The sequence below is a fragment of the Hesperophylax consimilis genome, chromosome 5, assembly GCF_061612785.1.
Source record: "Hesperophylax consimilis isolate HC1 chromosome 5, BYU_Hcon_1.0, whole genome shotgun sequence".
NCBI lineage: Eukaryota > Metazoa > Arthropoda > Insecta > Trichoptera > Limnephilidae > Hesperophylax > Hesperophylax consimilis.
The window spans coordinates 13,132,094-13,153,741 of NC_142840.1; the positions used below are offsets into that span (position 1 = coordinate 13,132,094).

Sequence of the window (21,648 nt, forward strand, 5' to 3'; positions counted from 1 at the left end):
AATGTTCATTTATTGGGTTCATGGATTTAGGACAAGTAGTCTGCATTCTGGAATGCATAGAAAGTTTAGCTTTATAAATGAGATTACAGAAACATAAATGATCTGGGTTCAATAGTATTAAAAACAAATAAAAAATTCACATTTCAAAATAGTACGTTTAAAATGCTTTTTTCATTCAGTATGAGAGAATAGGAAAACTTAACCTATGATATTTGAATTTAAATTCAACCCAAGTATGTTTCAAATAATTTAGACAAAGCCAGAATTGAAATACACTCGAATTAAATATTATAGTATGTAATAAATAATATTGTTAGTTCAAAGGTAAAACTCATTATGTGAAATATAAGTACATATTATGAGAATAAGGAACTCCAGTCCATTCTGATTTTCTTTTATCAACAATGGACTTTCTAACTCAAATACGAACAAGTATTTTTTTATTATTCTAGATAGTTTTAATCGAATTATTTTTTCAGGTATCCCAAAATCATGGATCACCAACTATGGATATGGGATGTTATGTCACGAGTCTCAAAAAGCCTACTTTCTTTGTGTATGGGGGGGGGGGGTAAGCGTTTTTATTCTTAAGATTACCCGCTTATAACATTGAAGAACACTAGGAGAAATTTAGTATCTCGTCACTAATGTTATTGTTTTGAACCAAAGTGCATAAATACATCCATGATCGCACATGATAAACAATTTACCGGTGTTTAAAAACCTGCATTACTACGAAAGAAAAAGGCATTGTAGACCATAGATGTATTACTCACGTAGACCGGTTGGCATTACCAACCAAATGGTGTGATTTAATGTGAAGGTGTTTTGTTTTTAAATGACGTTTTATACATTCTACATATAATAAAATTTATATATTCAGAATCAGTGTTTATTGATCTATATTAATATATATTTTTTAAGCTATAAAATTTTTTGTGGAGTTCCTTATTAATGGGTTTTACTGCTGTTCTGACAATATTATGTATGCTGGTTACAAATATATACATATATAAATTAAGAGAACAATTCATACCACTCGGACAAATAGAACTAAATATTGATGGCTTTACTTTCATTACCAATCTTGTGTTCAATGATTTGTAATCTTTTTTTAGTATGTGTACACACAAACAACAAGCATTGGCCAAAAATCAACAATACAAATCATTATCATTACAAACATTTTTTCTGTGAAAATAATAAGCCAAATAAAATGCACTCAATGAAGTAACACTACCATAAAAGAAAGCATTAGGTAAGGAAGTTATAATATGATGAAAATATTTCATATTATTAGAATTAAATATGGAAAAATGCAGCTGCCAAACCTCAAATAAATAATATGTATTCGCAAGAAAAACAATTTAGAAAATAAAGTATATTTTGCAATCAGGTTTTGGTAGAGTTACTAAATACTAAACGATCTCCCAAGCACAGATGAACTTGTCAAGCTGTAGATAGGGTGTTAACATACAACATTATTATTAGTAAATATTCTATATTAACTTCTATCTATCTACAACTAATAGTACAAGTTTTATTTCACAAACTATTTACAGTGGTGAAATAATATCAATAGTTGTGTTGAAGAGAGTGATACGATATAATCTTACTTACATTGCTGTCCGTAACCTAAAATTTCTAAATAATTATACTAACTAATTAGTAGGTGTAGAAAATCCAAACAGAAATTAAAGCAAACAATCAAAAATGTTAAATCCATAGACAGCAAGATAAGTTTTTAAAGTACGATGAAAACAAAAATAATACATTTCTCGCATTTCTTTTTGGTGAAAAATGGTATGATGATGAATGCGAAAAGACTAGTAGTGGGTGTTGGCGGGCGGCGAATCACTCCTTGCGCGGCTTCCTCTTGCGTAGGTTGTCACCGGCTCCCTCGGCGGGCTCTGATTCAGCCTGAGGAGGAATTACATACACCAGTCAGTTATTTACATTACACCATGACAAACATGCATTTTCCATTAGGCATTCACCTTTTCACTGCGTTCCTGATGTACATATAGACGGTAATATGTAGCATTTTTGTGACATTCATACATTTTCTCTGAAACATGCATGTATGTATGTGCACAGCGCTATTAATTCAGGCATACATGTATGCACCTAGCAGCGTACAGGTTAATAAAGAACTTGAAATGTTTACATAAAACATAAGGAAAGAAATTTTATATATTAGATCAGCAATGCACACTTTTAGTTTTCAGTAATTCTTTAGCACTCGAGTGCCGCCATAGAGGCGGCATGGGTGGTTTGCCGTATTGCCCGAGTGCCGCCGCTATGGCGGCAAGAAAATAATGTCTTATTCCTCAATATTTACATATATATATATATTTTTACTTTTAAATTTAATTTAACCAAAAACATTAATACAATTAAATAGTAATAAGTTACGGAATTTGATTGAGAAACAAGTGATAAGTCATTAAAATCCAATATATCGTTTTAGTATCAGAGTGATTTTGCCAGTAAATATATTTATACAGGGTTTTCCAATAAGAGGTGTTATTTTGGATAGCCCGCTATTTCGGTAGATGTTACTTTTGAAGCTGTCATTTTTTGACATTTGACAAGTAGAAACTAAGCCATTAATAAAAATGGAACGATACACGTTTCAACAACGCATTGAAATTATTAAAATTCATTTGAGTGAATCAAATGCAAATCATCTTGAGTGATGAGGCCCATTTTCACCTCGGTGGCTTCGTCAACAAGCAAAATTGTCGCATCTGGGGCTCGGAAAACCCAAGAGTTATTGTTGAAAAGCCTCTCTATCCTCAACGTGTGACTGTTTGCCGTATTGATTCCGGTGTTAGTAGTTGGTTGTCCTCTTGTTAGCGCAAGCAAATTATTGGTCAATCAATTAGTGGGAGATTATCGAAGAGGTACTCGATTTGGACGACACCCTGCTACTCTACAGAAGACCGACTTATAAATAAATTGCACATTCTACATTCTGGAACTAAGAAGGACTGTGCAGTATGTTCCAATAGAAAAGTTCAGGGCGGAAGAAAAAAACGTGATTGTAATGCAGAAAATGTTACTTGTGCAGTGATGTAGGTAGTAGAGGAACTGAACCCACATCACTTGGGCGGGAACCCGCCGCATTTGCCCACTCCGCTATTAACCGGTTAAAAATATTGAAGATTTATGTATGTTTGACTGTCTACACTACGCACAGCATCAATATCATAAAAAATATTAGGAGATTAACAAACAGCCCTACATCACACGACAATATTGATCCCAAGTGTTTTCTTACCTTGGTTTCTGGTAGTGGCTCCTCGAGATCCTGCTTTGTACTTGGCTGGGAGTCTTCCTCTTCATCCTGAGACGCTTCCTCGTTCTCCACATTGGAGTCTTCTTCAACCTCTCCCTCAACTTCTCCCTCTCCTTCCACTCCCTCGCGGGCCTCCTCTGTTACTTCATCAGTCTTCTTCTTCTCGGCTGCCTTCTCTAGTTCTTCTTTTTCCTATTACACATATTGATACAGTTAAAAATTGAAACTATTTTTTTGGTAAATACACCTAAATTAATGAATACGATTTTAAATTTTCACTGCCAATTTTCTTGATAACTCAAAATTAGGCAAGAGTAAAAAGATTTGATGCAGTCATTTATTTGATGTGATAGTTGGCGCTCCGCCATTTATCACCCAAGAATTCCAACTGCCCAGAGCCTGTAGTACTATGGTACTCCTAATATAGAAATATAGCGAGAACCACAGGCGGCATGTGGAAGGTCAATCGAAAAAAAAATGAATATGAAATGTTAATACATATTGCTAATGCGTAATTAATTTTATAAAAATGCCGATGTACGTAATTCATTTGCCGGTACCCACCTATTCTCAAGCCGGTAGTACAAAATTGTTTAATATAAGATTATTTATTTACACATACAACTAATTAACGTTTCTTTTTTTCTTTTAAAGGTCTTTTCATATTAAAAGTTTTAATTTTCATTTGTATTAATTCCTAACTCTCCATTGTTTATCAGTAGACTTAAAAAGTAAACAATGAAAACAAAATTACCTATACATTTGCATCCGCTAATGCACTGATAACTTTTGGTTTTAACCTCTTTATTTTTTCTCTCTTGCAACATTAACTAATTATAACTTTATTTGAATACGTTTGTCATAATTCAATGCTTTGCAATTTCTTTCGATATGATATCCACAGAATTTGACATTTTAAATTATTCCATGCAAATTACGTCAACAATCGATAAACAATTTCACAACCTAATATTCAAAGTACAAGATGGCTATCAATTATAATACAAAAAACTACTGACATTTTTTCAGATCCCCCTCTAATACCTTAATAATCTTAGGTCGTAGATACATATCTGTATCTCACCGCGGTCATGTCCGAAAATCCCGTTAAAATAAATTTTGTATGATACTAAGCATACGTCAGACATAATAGTGTTTACCTCCTTTGTCTGTGTAGCAAAGAGAAAGAAAGGAGATAGCTTGGGGACAAAACTTGATGTGACCCACGCTAGGTAGCTTCTCATTTGGACGCTAGATGGCACTAGAAGTCGCTATTAAAAATAAATTAATAATCGGTTAATTTGTTAAATACTTTTTAATATTAATACTATTGCAGCATATTTTGGGAGGTCATTGACAAAAAGACCTACGTAGACGAGCCACCACTGGCGAGAACCAGGTAATATTGATGTAAATATAGTCAATGAACAAGCCTAATTTAATACCATATTTATTATTGCCAAATCACAGAGTATCATTGATAACTCCATTGTGACCTCTCCCTTTCCCGTAAACGACAAATGTAACAGAGAGGTTATAACGGAGTTCTCAGTGGCAGTATCTAGCTAGAGTATTATTATGTTACCTGTGATGGGAAACAGCACATAAAGATGAACAAGCCGGTGAGCAGGGCGATAACAAGCACGTACACGGCCCACAGCCACGGGTTCTGGTCGGTGGTCTTCACTAGCCAAGTCCAAGCACTATCCTACGTAGGCAGAACACACCACAAATAATAGTTAAGGGGACTAGCCATATTCACACATCTAAATACACAATGATTACAAGGATCTTTGTAGCGTAACCATATGAGAAACAATACATAATAAATCTTAAATATTTATATATATATATTGGAAAACATCTAGGGACGTCGATAGCTGCAGTGATTACATTGTTATTTCTTTCTCTGATATGTAATTTAACAAATAACGGTAGGATTGCGGCAAAAAGTCAAACTTTTTTTTAATGTGAAACTGCATAAGAGTCGTTAATTTATTACCAACTGCTCCCAACCGTCTGGAGCCATGGTGAGATTATGGCATCCCCAATTGGGGTATGTTGTGAGGCTGAAGGTAGTGGGAAGAGGAAGGTGGGGAAGTATCTGGCTATTCAGATCTGGTCACTAAACACAGCCAAAGCTATTTCAAGCAACATTTCAATTCTGAATGGTGGTCTTATACTAGGGTGATACTGAGAGTATCTTCTATATGTTTTTTTTATGTATGTATGCTGTGGCGGCTCTTGAATTTGATTGAGCTAGATTGGCAAAATTGAAAAATACAAGTTGTTGGAGCTGAAAATGTTTTTCTTTGGGCACTGCCCACGTAACTGAAAAATTGAATTTAAAAAAAAAACCTTTTAGGCTACATCTAGATCACTCAAGTCTGTCACAGTATTTATGTAATCTTTTGGTCCAGGTGTTTGAACTCATGATTTATTAGCCGATTCTCAAACCGTGTCAGTGTTTGATCAGCATTACAGCATGACCGTTATGCTTGACTGCTGTTGCAAAATGTGGAACAATATGAAATGTGATGAGGATCCTAAATAACTAAAGACGAGTTGTTTTGCAGAATTTGAACAATTCATCAAATTTCAATGTTAATTTTCCAGTTCTGTGAATGTCCTATTCAAGTTTTGTTATTATATCATGATGAGTGAGATGCTTCACAGAACTAAAATAACAAAATAATTGGAATAAAACTTTCACTGAACTCGAAAATTAACTTTGAAATTTGATGAATTCTTCGAATTTCTTGCACCAACTCGTCGTAAGTAATTTTCGTAATTTATCTCACTGTAAGAAATCATCAATTATCATTTTGAAGGCTGCATTTTTTTCCACAACAAATTTAAACAATTTATAATTTAATAGGACAATTGTAACATGTAATTGTGGGGATTACTCAGTTACCCCTTGTGGTTGTAGAATAGTTAAGTGTTGGATGGTTAGTTGGTTTTGTTGGTGAATTTTCGAAGCAAGAGATGCAAACTTACAAAAGGAAAAAATTACAAATATTGATCTACATATCACAATATCAAAAATACAGGCTGTTCAAAATATTACTAGATCAAATTTCTAATCCTCTCAACTCTGGCTACAAAGGTATTACGGGGTGAATGGGTCACACGAATAGCGTGTATGTTATTGAACCTCCTTGACGCGTTTGCGCAGGTACCACACATAGAAGGACAGTGGCACGGAGCAGTACACCAGGTAAATAGCCCACCAGCCCGGCTTATAGTTTAGCTGTTTCATTAGGCGTCCCCACAGAGATATCTGATGATGATAATTGATTCATTATGATGGTAAATATGATGCAACATACTGCGTCTATGGAATATAATTATCTCTAGAAAGAAATATAAATATGGCAATTGATATCAAAACCAACTTTTAATTTCAGTTACATAGAAGTATATTTTTGTAGATCCTTTTTTTGGCGATGAATGCATGTTTCTTCAAAAAAATCTTTACAGATGTACAAACTTATCCTTGCAGTCAGGTGTTGTTACTGTAGATATTAGGGTTACAAGTGAAAAAATATAAGTTGAATCATTAGTTCTCAAAAGCTGAGGGGAATGTGATATCAAATTAAAAATAATACATACGGATTCCTTGTCGAGCTTGCTAACTTTCAAGTCAAAGGTTTGGGAAGCCCAGATGCGGGCCTGTTCCACACTGTCTGTGATTACAATGTTGTCAAACAGAATTGATGAAGACATTGACCAGAGCTCGAAACCAACAGCAGCCTGCAAAGAGAAAGAAACAGATTAAAATTGGCAAATGATATTAAATATCGACAATGTAGTTCATATATCTGCGTAAAGCCAGAAGAGACCATTTTGTAAAAGGGAGGAAACACAAAAGCTGGTAAGTTATTCGCTGAGTTGTAAAAAGGATCAATTCCCTGAAACTCAGAAATGTGAACCTCAATGATCTGTAAATTCCTAATAATTACAAAGTTTAAGATGAGTAACTTTAAATTTCCATATGGCAACACTACCTAATACAATGATGGCTGACTTACAATGGGGGTCATCTTGAATGGGTGTTCATCGTGGAAGAAATGTGGGTTGGGGATCTTCTTGGGTGCCCATTTGCCTTGGTACTGTGGGTTCGGTATCAGGGGCGCCCTCCACACTCCCTGAAAGCAAATAGACAATGAATAATAACGGTTGTGATGACTTTTCAAGTTTGATGGACCAGAAAAAATGCTTTTACTAATTTCATAATGTTATAACCGTCTAAAAAAAACATAGTAATAAAAAATTATGTAATTTTGATTATGTAAGGAAAATATAATTATTACTGTCCAAGAAAGAATATGACTTTCTAACAATTATATGAAAAAAAAAATTGGTCTTGGTTTAAACATATTCAACATTAACTGTCAGTATGAAACAAGGGCCCATTGTTAAAGGTTATATCTCGCTACTATCTACAAAGCAGAAAATCTGTAGACATGAAGTAAGTTTGAGGTTATGTATGTTGAAATCCTGAGTTCAGGGGCCGAGGAATGGTTGCAAGTCTTACCTTGTAATCGGGGTTGGAAATGAGTGGTGCACTCCACTTGCCACAACCGGGGGCATTGGCGCACAGAGGGTTCTCAATCAGGGGGGCCTCCCACTCTCCGTCCATATCCACGTCCCAGTCTTCTGGTTTCTCTCCGGTTGAATCTGATCAAATAAAATATAAACAATGTTACTATTTACACCAAATTAAATACAGTACAGAATCTGTTGACATACTAGGATATTTTATATCACAGTCCAAATAAAAATTAACACAAACGTAGAAACATTTTTCGCTATGGTAAAACTGATGAGGGAGGTGAATATTATACAATAGTACAAAATTGACAAGAGAACTACATATTTGTAAACAAGTAGAATGGTTTTCGTGGCATATACACTTGAATTGAAATTGGCAGGGAACTTTCATAAGAGACATTGAAAAATTCTACCTCATAGGGTACTAGAAACAATGCGAGTAGGCAAAAGTGAAGGTTTGGGCAGTATTACTGGGATGTTTGAATGATATTTACCTGGGATCATCTCTGGTTCATCATCCAGCCAGCCATCGGGTTTGTTGGCCTGCGGGTCTGGCACCTGAGGGGGAGCTGATTCGTCCCACTCCTCGGGCTTGCTCGCTGTTGGGTCCGGAATCTACGGAATACAATGCAATATTTAAATAAATACAAAAATATTCAAGGAACAAATATTTGAAGATTTCATAAAGAAAAAAAGAACACCTAATAGAATATCCAAAAGAATAAAATTATTTGAAAGAACGGCTCCATTTAATACCATGCAAGAGTTTTACAGTCCAGAGCCAGGAGTTCAATACACAAGGACGGGAGGGGGAATTAGAGAAGCATATGGTTTTAAGTAACTAAATATAATATATGCAAATCATTCGACGAGAAAGTTATATTTGGCCACTTTCCAAGAGTGACAAAAAAATCTGATAAAAATATATGCACAGAAAAGTTACAGAAATAATATCTTTGCATTTTTATCTGACCACGTATTTAAAAAAAGATTTTAATTTCACAGTATGCAACATATTCATGCGGTGAAGGATTTGCAGAGGGAATATGATTTTCTGAAAGGAGTAAAGAACTTGATTCAATTCAATATTAGTGGAAACTTACCCTTTCCCTGTCATCCCAGTCGGATGGTTTCTTGTCACTGGGATCATCAATTTCTTCTGGGGGGTTGACTGCAGGGGTGAAATCCTCCAGCAGAGATCCTGAATTGACTTCCTTACTGTCCAGCAGCACTGAGAAGGAGTTATCGGGCTTCAGGATCAGAGTGTACAGATGGGGGCGCTTGTCCTTGAACGGCTCTTCCATTCGATCACTGAAAACAGCACAACATTAATACATATAATAATAATCTACCAACAAACTATATTGTGAGGCATGTAATACACAATCCGTCACATCAAGTAAATATGCGTAGGCCAAGTTATCTGTTATTATCATAAGATTTATCAATTGTAAGCAAAAAAGAAAGTCATCTAGTGTTAAATAAATATTATATTAAAATATTTTTTTTATTTTTTTTTTTTTTTTTATTTATTCTTTAATATATTTGTTAAACAATGGTATAGTATATTGTCCTCCACGCTAGGAGTTCACCTGTGTTGTTAACAAGTTAATAACATAACCTCACAGAAAGGTTTTATAAACAAATATTATCTTATTCGACTGTTACACAACTTTACGATCACCAAGTCAAATACAGTTGCATCGTTAATTGATCATAAACTACGGAGGAAATTGCAACCGATTTAATGACATGTAGAAATGTGGACTAAAAGGAGCTATTACATACATATTACGTAATGCAATAACAAAAGAAGCCAGTAATGACTTTTTTATGGATGGACAGAACAGTGACTAATGATTAATCATTTTGTTTATGCTTACTTTGGCTTCTTGCAGTGTTTCTCTTCGAGGGTTCCATTCTTAGGATTCCTATGTCTGAAGATAAAGTGGAGTTTGTGATCATTTCCGCACTTGTCCGGGCCGAACATGATTGTGTACGGAGTCTTGTCGTTGAACTGTTTCAGATCTGTTGATTCTTTTCCAGATGAAATAAGCTTAATGTATGATCCACCACATTCTTGACCTTCCTAAAAACATAAACGTAGACGTAATAAATTATGCATATTTTATATATTAAATCTTCCTTAAGTGAACAAACTAACACTAACTCCGTTAATGATGCAATAATTAACTTCAATATGACTAACCAGCATTCACAATGTTTATATTTTACAAAATGAGGACAATATTATATAATTCAGTCAGAAGTGGGAGTAAAATCATAAGGTTTCTCTAAAACATAAAGCATTAACAAAATATATCAAGTAATGCGTAATTAGCATATGAATGTATTGAACAAACCTGTAAGGTAACTTCATATTGAACTACGAATGGCTTATCACTAAATACGAAAGGCCTGTTGAGACGAGCTGATATGGCTGCGTGCTTCACTTTGCTTTTCAATACTAATCCTAAATCACCTTTTAAAATTGGTCTCGAGGGTTGCTCCACCTGGAAAAGAACAAGAAAGCGTTACCGATAATTCATTTTATAAGCGTGCAATAAATTCTGTAATCTTGGTTTAAGATTACACAAGTACACAATAATAATTACTGGACGGCAGCAAATTTTACATGGAAAGAAACTGGCCAATTTTTTACCAATTATTTGAAAATGCAAGAATGGTCAATTGATTGTATGAAAACTAGTGATCATGGTTGAAAGCCAAATCGCGCTAACTGGTGTTTCAACTTATTCTACTTCTATTGCCTCCCTGTCCAATAAGAGGCCGGCTTTACCCTGTGGGCCGCAACTGACAATGCGATAGAACCATAGATATATAATAATAGATTGGCCCTCTCACACGAAATTTCAATCTAAAAATAACATCATATAAGAGTAATTTCAAAATACAACTAACTCCCCATCTCGATGTAAACTTTTGTACAATCTTCTAAAAATGTACGTAAAAACAGGGAAGAAAAGTGTTATTGTAATTTGTTGCATGTCTCAGTTAATTTGCTAGAAAGAAATGTAAGATTTTTTTTATCATTGCGCCACCTTGGAGCCATCCATGAGGTACATGCATATATTTTTTAATATTCATATGGCTGATTAAATTGTTAATAAAGTCCGCGAGAGCCCCAACCTAAAATATTTATAACTCTATTTCGTGTTTGAAAAATGATCTTCACACTAATCCAATGAGCGTTGGAACGAGCTTGGTGGGAGACAAATTTGCTCCATTCGAACCAACAAAAAAAAGTAGAAAGCAATGATTCTTACGATCGTTCGACTGTGAGATAATGCACTTTCTTTTTGACACATGTTTTCTTAATCCAATATATTTGGTTTCAGTGTTAATTTTAAGCTTCACAAGCCCTATCTAGATAATACTTGGTCAATATTGATCATATCAATTATGTAGGTTTCAAGTAATGAGGTGCGGCATGGCACATCTTCCACCAATCATTCCATGGATTATCAGTCGGGTAACCTTGTATTTGTCACTCTTCATGACATCGTAGTTTACTTCTTTTTTACATCTACATAGTACACATTTTAGTCATTTAAGGATGCGCCTAGGTATCAACGTTTAAATTGCTTCCATCTTCCATGGTTGGTTTAGTGTCCACGTTTCCATGCCATAAAGAAGAACAGAGTTTTTCTATCTTAATGGTTATTATAAATTTACAAATAAGATAAATTGATGGTTTATTTACCTGCCACTCTCCGTCGTACTTGGCGATCTGTTCATCAGCACCATCTTTTTTGGCCGTGGACACAATCCACCTGGCTTTCACCTTGTCGGCATCGTCAAAGTGTTCAGCGAAATAGTATTTGGACGGAGTCACCACTGGACTCGTGTAGTCTAGTGGTTCGGCTTCCACCGCTTCCACTTCCTGAGAAAAAAAAGATCATTATGTCAGAAAACAAAATATTATCCTAGTCATATATATTTTATCTAGAATGGTCGACTAAAGTTTGCACAAACTAAAGTAAATTGAAGAGAGTTTGGAATGCATACACGGCTACAACTAATACCAGCATGTTTTTGATCTTGTGTACCCGTATTCCTTTAGGTAGGCGACACATTACGCTATACGCACCATGGCTTGCACGCAAATATAGCGCGCTTATAGCGTGGTCTGTAACAGGCTCAATGTTTAAAATAAAAAAATTGCTAAATCTGTGGTTGCTTTAGAATTGGTTACTTGCAGAGTAAGTAAAATAAATATCATCATTAAAACAATGGTTGAAGGTGTCTTGGTTATACAAAACTTCATGATACTGCAGTTCAGAAATTTAAATAAGACTACACTTTCTATGTTATCGGGCTGGTATCAGTTTCCTGCCTTTTTTGACAAAATCAGAGAGAATTATTGGAAAAAAAATTAGTGAAACTTACTTCGGAGACTACACCATCATCAAAGTCATCATCGTCCTGTGCATTCACATTGTGTACGGCAAGGATAGACACCAGGAAAAGGCTTATTACACCTAACAATAGGTAGTTAGGGTTCATCTGGAAAAATGTAGATAAGTTTGTTGTATTGGTAGGTTTTAATTATCATTTGAAAGCCAAAGTCTAAAGTTCAATACATAGATTAGACTGAACATTGGACTAAGAAGGCTTTAACATTCTAATTCGAAATCAACAGCAAATCGTGTCTAAAGAAATATGAAAACATAACTATATAGCACATTGGCACAAATATCAAATAGAATGGGAAAAAAATGTTAAAATAAAAATGATTTTATGTGTGGTTCATTATTATAAATAACTTAAGTTTTATTTCTAACAAAATAAATTCACATTTTAAACTTTAACTACAATTTTTTTTTCTAGAATACTATAGAAGTTGGGTGTTTTACTTTCGAGTTGGAGGGTAAATGAAATCTCGGTCGATCGTGTTAAGGTGTAGACTTATTTGAGTGATGAAACTAATAATTTAAAATGTAATGCACATCCTGCTTTCGTTCGTCTAATACCTTAATTGAATTAGAGTACCGTGAAACCCAACCTTGCCGGCAAAACGTGTGGAGTTGACGATGAAGAACATTAAGTTGAATGAACAATATAGTTCAGATTTGTACAAAAATTAGGATGTTCGTAGACAAATCGAAATGTAAGGTCCAAAAGTAAATATTTTATTGGTATTTTCTAGTTTATAATAACGAAAAAGTGAAACTTCCCAAATTGACAAATGTACGGAAATCTTATGAAAGCCACATCACTATGTATAATTGTAAGATTACTTTGATAGTAAATTAAGGTTTTACGAACAAAATAACCAATAAAACGAATATTCATGCAAATTGTCATACCTTCACTCCTGTATCCGGCCTACGATTTTTTCTGAAGCGATCAAAAATTTCACCCAATCATCAACAAACAGTTGTCATAGAAGTATTGCCATACCAAAAATAATATTGTTAGGTTGTTCAATCTGAATATTTTCTCAAACAATAATTAAATATTTGAATATATTTTGCTGTATGCATGTAAATCCACGAATAAAAGTGACTTAAGTCAATAATTTTAATGCATTAAATCAATTTGAAAGTAATTATAAACCGTTTTAATGTAGCCAAAAATACATGAAAGAAGTATACACAACCTTCCCCGGCATTCGAGTTACTTCAGGAATATCAACATTTCCTGATGTACGTAATCGATTGTGATTGGTTGTTCGTGTCACAGATGAAAAATATAATAGATGAATAATTTACCGCCAGATTTAAAAAACAATGTGATTCGTGTTAGTGGTTAGTTCGTAATTGTGGTTTGGCCAAATGCCATTTAATTCGATTGACGTACGCAGACTAAGAATTTATTAAAATATTGTGTTTTGTGCGTAGCAATAAAATTTTGCAAACAATACAATATAATATAAACAATATAAATTTGGATAAATATTTAAATAATTTGGGCATTATTGATGAATGTCAGTATGGCTTCCAAAAACAAAAAAGCTGTGATAAACTGCTCGAAAAATTTTCCAATTATATAAATTCAGAGCTTAACTCAAAAAAACATGTACTAGTATTATTTATTGATTTCTCAAAAGCTTTCGATACACTCAGCCATACACAATTAATCAAGGTACTCGAAATCATAGGAATCCGTGGTAAACTCCTATCATTTTTCAAAAACTATTTAACAAATAGAAAAATGTATGTAAACATTTTGAATGTAATGAGTAATTTTAGATTTATTAAATCAGGGGTGCCACAAGGGTCAATTTTAGGACCAAAATTATACATTATATATGTAATTGCCATGTCTAAACTTTTTAAAATAGCCCGTAGATTTATTTTTGCTGATGATACTGCACTAGTTGTCTCTAATGAAAACCCTGAAATAGCTATTCAAGAATTACAAATTGACTTTAACGAGCTACTTAAATGGTCTCATGATGTAGGATTAATTATTAATGTCAAAAAAACTAAATGCATGTATATAAGATCACCGAGCTTGAAAATATGGAACTTACCTAAAATAACTGCACATAATTTTGATTGTATACATAAAAAAATGGATAATATTTGCTGCTGTGAAAAAATTGATTTTGCAAACGAATATACTTACCTTGGCATAATCGTAGACAATAACTTTAAATGGGACAAAAGTGTGATCAAAATTTGTAACCAGCTCCGATGTTTGGCGAGTAATTTTTATAAATTAATATTTGTATTGCCTCGATGTACTCTCAAACTTATATATCATTCTATGGTCGAATCAATACTTAGATATGGAATTCGAACTTGGGGACACTCGAGTAATATTAATATTAAATACATTCAAAATCTACAAACTGCTATAATTAAAAAAAATGTTAAACCTAGCATTTACAAACAAAGAAACAACTTAAAATTACTGTATGGTTCTGAGGGCCTACTCCCAATTAAAGGGCTTCTCTGGTTTATTATAATTATGGATAATGCGGGAGAAAATGCGTACAAAAAGCCATTGGTGCATAGTCACAAAACAAGATTTACTGAAAAAAAAGGCCTAAAAATTCCACTAATATCAAATAAGTATGGTAGCAGAACACTTGACTATTTGATACCTGTGATTTATAACAAATTTAACGAAAACTTTAACTTGAAAAATAATGAGGAACCTTGCCCTAAACTGACAAAAAAGTGGTTAATAAATGAACAAAACGTTTACCTATCCTAAACATTATATTTGGTATTAATATTTAAACTTAAGCTAATGTATATTATGTTATAACATTAAATGGTAGAACCTACAGACAAGCTGATTGTCACAGCTTTGTGGGACTACCCATATCTTATATTGTATTAAATGTAATTATATTAAATTTAATAAATAAAAAAAAAAATAAAAAAAAAAATAAAAAAAAAAAAAAAAAAAAAAAAAATGCGTTTTGCTTTTTAAATAAAAAAGTAAAATTACGTGCGGTCTCTTTTGGGCCACATTATAGGGTAAAATTTAAGGGTATTTTCCTAAATTCCCGAAAAAAACAGATATCCATAAATTTTATACGTTTAACAAAATAGTTTACAATCCACATGCCGTTTATCTTTGAAGTTATTATAAATTTGGTACCTACTTAAATACCAACAAAATACTTTTTGTGATTTAGTTCAGTTATAATAGATCATTTTATACCAAAAAAATATTTTCTTGCACCACTTTGTATAATATATATTTAAGTAGGTTATTATAACCACAATTTCTTAATGTATTAACTATTTTAATATTGGCCGGTTAACTTTCAAAGGATGTTAGCATAATATAATATATTCTTGGCCACGGCTGTATTGATGAAATGAAGTAACATATAAGTTGCGTGCTATATTCTATTAACTTTTATCAGAGATAAAAGCCTTGTTTATAGCGATGGAAAAAATGTATCCGATGATGAAGTTCATTGTTTTCATCTGTATGATATAATTTTTTTGTAGATTAATTTGCTTACAATGTCAAAATCAGTACGTACCTAGGTCGTAGGTAAATATAGTTTATAAATACGCATTTTCTGTGGTTGTGATAGGTGCCTACTAACTCTCACCACCTACCAATCTAATCTCTGGTTCCAATATGCCAATGAGTTATTCCCCGCGGAGGGATAAAAGATCACCCGATACGTTCAGATAATCAGATGCTGGCTACGAAATATGCCATCAACCACGTATAAATTATATGATTGCGGCATTTATGGCATACTTCGCGGAATAAAATTGCGACAAACCTACGGCTAATTTAGATAACGCTGGATAAGACTCGTTCTTGAACATTCTAAACTAGATATTTCCCATTTTAATTACCTAAGTAGTTACTTGAGATTCATTCAGTTATATATTTGACGTGAACAAAAGTCATGCCTACAAACTACAATGTTTAAATAAATCCCTCATTTTACGGTACATAATATTTTATAAATGTGATAAAATTGTTATTTCTGAGTACGAATAAACCGTCTTGACAAAAACATCTTGTTATATTCTCTCTCTCTCTGGTTTCAATCCTGGGATTGGTTTGCAGCAATTTCATCTAATCTCCTCTTCCATTCTTCCCTGTCTTGTGCGGCTCTTTTGACTTCTGCATATGATGAGCAGCGCACGTCCACCAGCAGGTCCTCCAGGTACTCTCGGCGTGGGCGTCCCCTAGAGTTGGTCCCCTTGGTCATACCCTCCATTATGACATGCAAGAGGCCTTCTTGTCGTATAACATGGCCGATCCATCTTGCACGCCTTTCGGACAAGGTCCTGAGCAGGTGCCTTCCTCCTTCCTCCTGTTTAAATAATGTATACAATATTATAAGACCCTTCGACCACGGATGTCGTCAAAGGAGGCCGCGATAATTTATTTGGACAGCACGTTTATTTATTAATCATCGTAATTCGTAAACGTAAATAATCACTCACGCAATTATCAACACGCCTGTCTCCACTGAACGCGTATTCCGAATTTGATTGGCGCCAATATTCTTTGATGTATGCACGAAAACCGACAATAATCGGGTTGACCGGCCATAAGTCTAATCAGGCCTACAAGTCGTCTGATACAAGTTGTGTCAGCGCATTGGGCCAATGCGTATGCATATGTTTCTAATTTTCTCTTATTTAATAAATTAAAATCAAAATTTCCCCTGAAATCGTTAGATTTAAAATTAGGTTATTAAATGCCAACCTACTTCATTATAAACCTTATAATATTGTATACATTATTTAAAAAAAAATCAAATAAGAAATTACAACATGTATAAAGAAACTTCAATATCGCAATGTCAATTCTTTTTTCAAATTTTATTCAGGCGGTTACCCACGTACCATAATAGATGCAGTCAGTGACATAAATAGCCAAGAAGTAACTAGAAGAGACTAAAACAGACTAGGAGAGATGAAGTGATTTTGCACAAGAGCAGCGCTGTATAAATATTATTATTATTATTAATAGAGACTAGATATGATGGACTCGCCGAACGTCACAACGGTGCTGCCAAGGTCTGTAATCTATGTGAGGATATTATGTCAGCGCTTTATTAGCAGCAGATAGTGCTGGCACTGTTGGTGGACGCGTTGGACTATCCCTGCAGCAGCTGGTCCAGTTTCTTCACCACCTAGGATTCTTGCTGCAGAATCTCTATATTCAATCTTCATGTCACCTGTTCCTGTTCCTCAGTTTACTTCACTTCATCTTTGTAATATTTATATTTTTTGTAATACCTGCATCAACTGTAAAGCGCCCCTGAGGTGATATCTCACAAAAGCGGCGCTATACAAATTGTCCAAATATTATTATTATTATTAAAAAACTCAGTCAGAGTTAGCAAATAAGAGTATTTGAAGCCATCTAGTCATAGTAAGGCTTGCTTGAATGATAAGGTGGATGCTGCAGATTTTCGAAAACTCAAATCAGAACTACTTATTAGTCAAAGTTAGCCAGCCACCCAGTCAAAGTTGCCATCTAATCAAAGCAAGGATTTTTTGAATAATAAAGTGGACTTACAAACAAATTTTCACACATGAAATGCCAAGCGGTCGACTTAAAACAGGACTTCGCAAAGCTCAGTCAATCATATTATGGCTTCCTGTTTTATTATGTGATAATTATTTTAATATTTCGTAGCTACATAGCTCATGATAGAAATGACGCGACTGAAAATAATTGTGCTGAGCCTAAAATTCTAGAAAAAAATTGTCTTCCATTCCAAAAATTGTCGCCAATATCTTCACGCCAGAACTCACCGTTTAAAGGTTTAATATTTTGTGTATTAAGGCAATGCACTACGTCGTGTAATATTTTAAATTAAGCCTCTATCAATAACAACCCTTACTAGTCCAGTCAGTGGGGGATAAAAAAGGGCTCCACCTTGCAAAAGGTTAGGTAGTAGCGATTTTCACATATGTTGTTAAGATTGGGACTTTAAAGAAAAAAAAAAGTTTTTGACCTTGGGAGGGTCGAGCTCGATCCGCCATCTTGGATTGAAGGTGCCAAAATTTGTTTTTTTCAAAATAATTATGAAGTGGTTGATTTTACAACCAAATTAATGAATGAAAACTTAAAGACAACTAAATTACCTACATTTTTAATTGAAAGTTTTTTTTTGTAAGTCTAATAGGTAACGAGTTAGAGCGGTTGAAAGAAGAAAATTTTGACAAAAAATTGTAAAACTCCAGTTTTCTTGATAAATTTTTTACTAACATACTACACAATATCATTTTAACGTATTTCTACGTTACAATATACTTATATAGCATCATCCGTGTGCTCGATGACGTTGATTTGTTATAGTGGGATCCTAGTCTACAGCTGACTTGGCAACACTGATTGAGTCCTGGTTACGATCGAAGAAGCACATGTCTGCAGATGTTCTTTTCGATGAAACAATGCCAGTTCAAGTTTCACAAGAACGATTTTTAGCCAATGAAAATAACAAAGTCCGTCTGATTTCAATGCTTACAAAGCAATTTATACAGGATGATTTTACAGTTAAGCAGGCTGAAGAAGATGCTGATGAGTTGATTATCAATACTGCGATTTCCTTGTGTTCATCATATGATGCTGTTATCATTATTGGCGAAGACGTTGATCTCCTAGTTCTGCTGACAGCATTAGCACCACCCAAAAGTAGTATATATCTTCGCAAACCCGGGAGAGGCAAAACTTTTGAAAGACTGTATTCCGCGAATAGTGTGAAATACAAAGAGGCGGCTGAGAATATTCTGTTTCTTCATGCCTTTAGCGGCTGCGATACAACATCGTCCTTCTTCAACCAAGGAAAAACAAAATTTTGTTCGCTTGTGCAAAACGACACAAGACTCAATACCATGATAAGAATCTTCAAACAACATGATGCAACACCAGAAGACATAGCAGTTGCAGGAACACGCTTTCTTGTTGCTTTGTACGGGGGTGACATGTATAAGGAAACCTTGGAAAAAGTCCGCTACAAACGTTTCGCAAAGTCGACAACAAAAAGCAAATTCAATCTTGCCTCTTTGCCACCAACGAACGACGCTGCACGGTACCATGCATTTAGAACGTACCATCAAGTCCAAAAATGGTATGGAATCCAAAAAAATCCAGAAAACTGGGGCTGGAAACGTGACACCAACGGGCTTGTTCCAGTAAGAATGACAAAGAAACCAGCACCCGAGACTTTATTAAAATTTATTTCATGCAATTGCAAAAAAAAGATGCGGCGTTGCATGTACCTGCAGGAAAGCTGGATTAAAGTGTTCTATTGTATGTGGGTGCTGTAATGGTCAAACATGCCGAAATTCGCCAGAGGTTCACATCGATGTAGTGGGCGAAGAAGAAGAGATTTTGTCAGTGGAAGCCCAGAATCTCAGTATCACAGGCAATGAGTTAGATGATGACATTGATGACGAAGACTGTTATTAAGTAACATAATTTATAGTAACATAATTCATAGTAATGTAACATTTAATGTTTTAATCAACCCTTACTGACATTTTTTGCGTCATATTTAAAAGATAGAAGTCAGTATGTAAATATAAATGGATACGACTCTCATAAGTTCGCAGCTCTGTCAGGAATTCCTCAAGGATCGAATCTCGGTCCCATGTTATTCCTTATTCTGATAGATGACATTCAGGATTGCATACGTCACAGCTCATGTCTACTATTCGCGGATGACATGAAACTGATGAAGGAAATCGAATCAGATTATGATTATTCGAAACTGCAGGCCGACCTCGATTCAATCATGATATGGTCGGTAGAAAATAAACTTAACTTCAATATTAAAAAATGCGTTGTTATGACTTATAGTCGTTCACAAAATCCGCTATTCTGCCAGTATAGAATGAATGGTGAAGTACTTACACGCGTAAACATCATCAAGGACCTTGGGGTGATCTTTGATCCCAAGCTGACATTTTCAAACCACATAGTCCAGCTTACCTCGGCTTGCTCCAAAACTCTTGGTTTTGTAATTAGAACTTGCAAACAATTCAATAACATAGAAGCAATGACCGCCATGTTCAACGGAGTGGTTAGAAGCAAGCTGGAGTACGCCAGTACTGTCTGGATACCTCATCAACTTAAATACATAAATATGATTGAAAAAATTCAAAAAAAATTCCTAAGGTATGTTTACATGCGATCATACGGAATATATCCGAAATTCATGCATCACGTGGAACTGCTAAAGGAGACAAATTACCAAAGCCCGGAGACTAGGCGTAATGCCGGACTCATGGTATTTGAATTAAAGTTACTAAAAAACCTTATCGATTGCCCATATCTCCTGTCATGCTGTGGCTTATTCGTTCCTGATAAATACTGTCGAAATCGTAGCCACGACCTATTCTGTATACCGCAGGGACGGACAGATGTCATTGCCCAACATAGCATGACAAGAGGTATGACCTTGCTAAATGCCCTACCAGCGGATATAGATGTGTTTAATATCACTATACCATGTTTTAAAAAAAATATGTACATGTATTGTTAGTTTTAATAAAATTGTACCATAATTGGACTAACCTGTCGGTCGTACAATAAAAAAAAATAAAAAAACATAATTTCGAAATCTACCATCGCTGGTATATCTGTGGAGTAGACCTACTGGGGATACCACAATAAAAAATGCGCCATGTTCTCTACCTCATGGTGGTGTGGAAATGAGTTAACAAAATTATTATAATTATATAATGAATAACCCGAAAAAATTACAAAGTTGGGAATTTCATCATTTTTTAGAAAAATATTCACATTTCCGCCACTGTCACTCGTTACCTATTAGACTTACAAAAAAAAACTTTCAATTAAAAATGTAGGTAATTTAGTTGTCTTTAAGTTTGCCTTCATCAATTTGGTTGTAAAAACGACCACTTCACAATTATTTTGAAAAAAACAAATTTTGGCACCTTCAATCCAAGATGGCGGGTCGAGCTCGACCCTCCCAAGGTCGAAAACTTTTTTTTTTCCTAAGAGTCCCAATCTTAACAACATATATCAAAATCTCTACTACCTAACCTTTTGCAAGGTAAAACTCCCCACTGACTGGACTATACGTAGATGGCGATAAGGTTTAAATATCCTCTTAACACCATCCGCCTGTTTTGATTTATGCAAGAAAAAAACATGGCTAAAAAGTGCCTTTTATTTTATTTTGTGGATGTTCAGGCATAAATATTTATTTTTTTCAGATTATTTTATAAATAACTTAATATGCCACATTATACAATAAAATCATAACCAAAAATCGGTTAGTAAGTAGGAGATTTTGAACTTTAAAGCAGTTTTCATAGGCCTATACATTATTTTTTTCTGGGCTTATA

The 21,648-nt window shown here is 34.4% G+C and overlaps 1 protein-coding gene across 1 annotated transcript; it reads right to left on the reverse strand.

Annotated features, from left to right (window-relative positions):
* Positions 1-561: 561 nt before the first annotated feature.
* On the reverse strand, positions 562-13,276 carry Cnx99A (Calnexin 99A). The gene is made up of 13 exons (XM_089631643.1): positions 13,189-13,276; positions 12,269-12,385; positions 11,583-11,762; positions 10,222-10,371; positions 9,742-9,947; positions 8,962-9,169; positions 8,353-8,473; positions 7,842-7,984; positions 7,336-7,452; positions 6,917-7,057; positions 4,887-5,009; positions 3,284-3,493; positions 562-1,920 (listed from the first exon to the last, which is right to left on the reverse strand). Exons 2-13 carry the CDS (start codon positions 12,383-12,385, stop codon positions 1,855-1,857), a joined length of 1,782 nt encoding a protein of 593 aa, XP_089487769.1. The 5' UTR covers positions 13,189-13,276; the 3' UTR covers positions 562-1,854.
* Positions 13,277-21,648: the final 8,372 nt, after the last annotated feature.

Bases quoted from the DNA above. Each gene is read 5' to 3' on its own strand.
- Cnx99A (XM_089631643.1), bottom strand. From the start codon at position 12,385: ATGAACCCTAACTACCTATTGTTAGGTGTAATAAGCCTTTTCCTGGTG. The intron at 7,453-7,841 runs GTAAGACTTGCA...ATTTGCTTTCAG, and splicing joins TTTCCAACCCCGATTACAAG to GGAGTGTGGAGGGCGCCCCT. The intron at 3,494-4,886 runs GTAACATAATAA...TATGTGTAATAG, and splicing joins TGTGCTGTTTCCCATCACAG to GAAAAAGAAGAACTAGAGAA.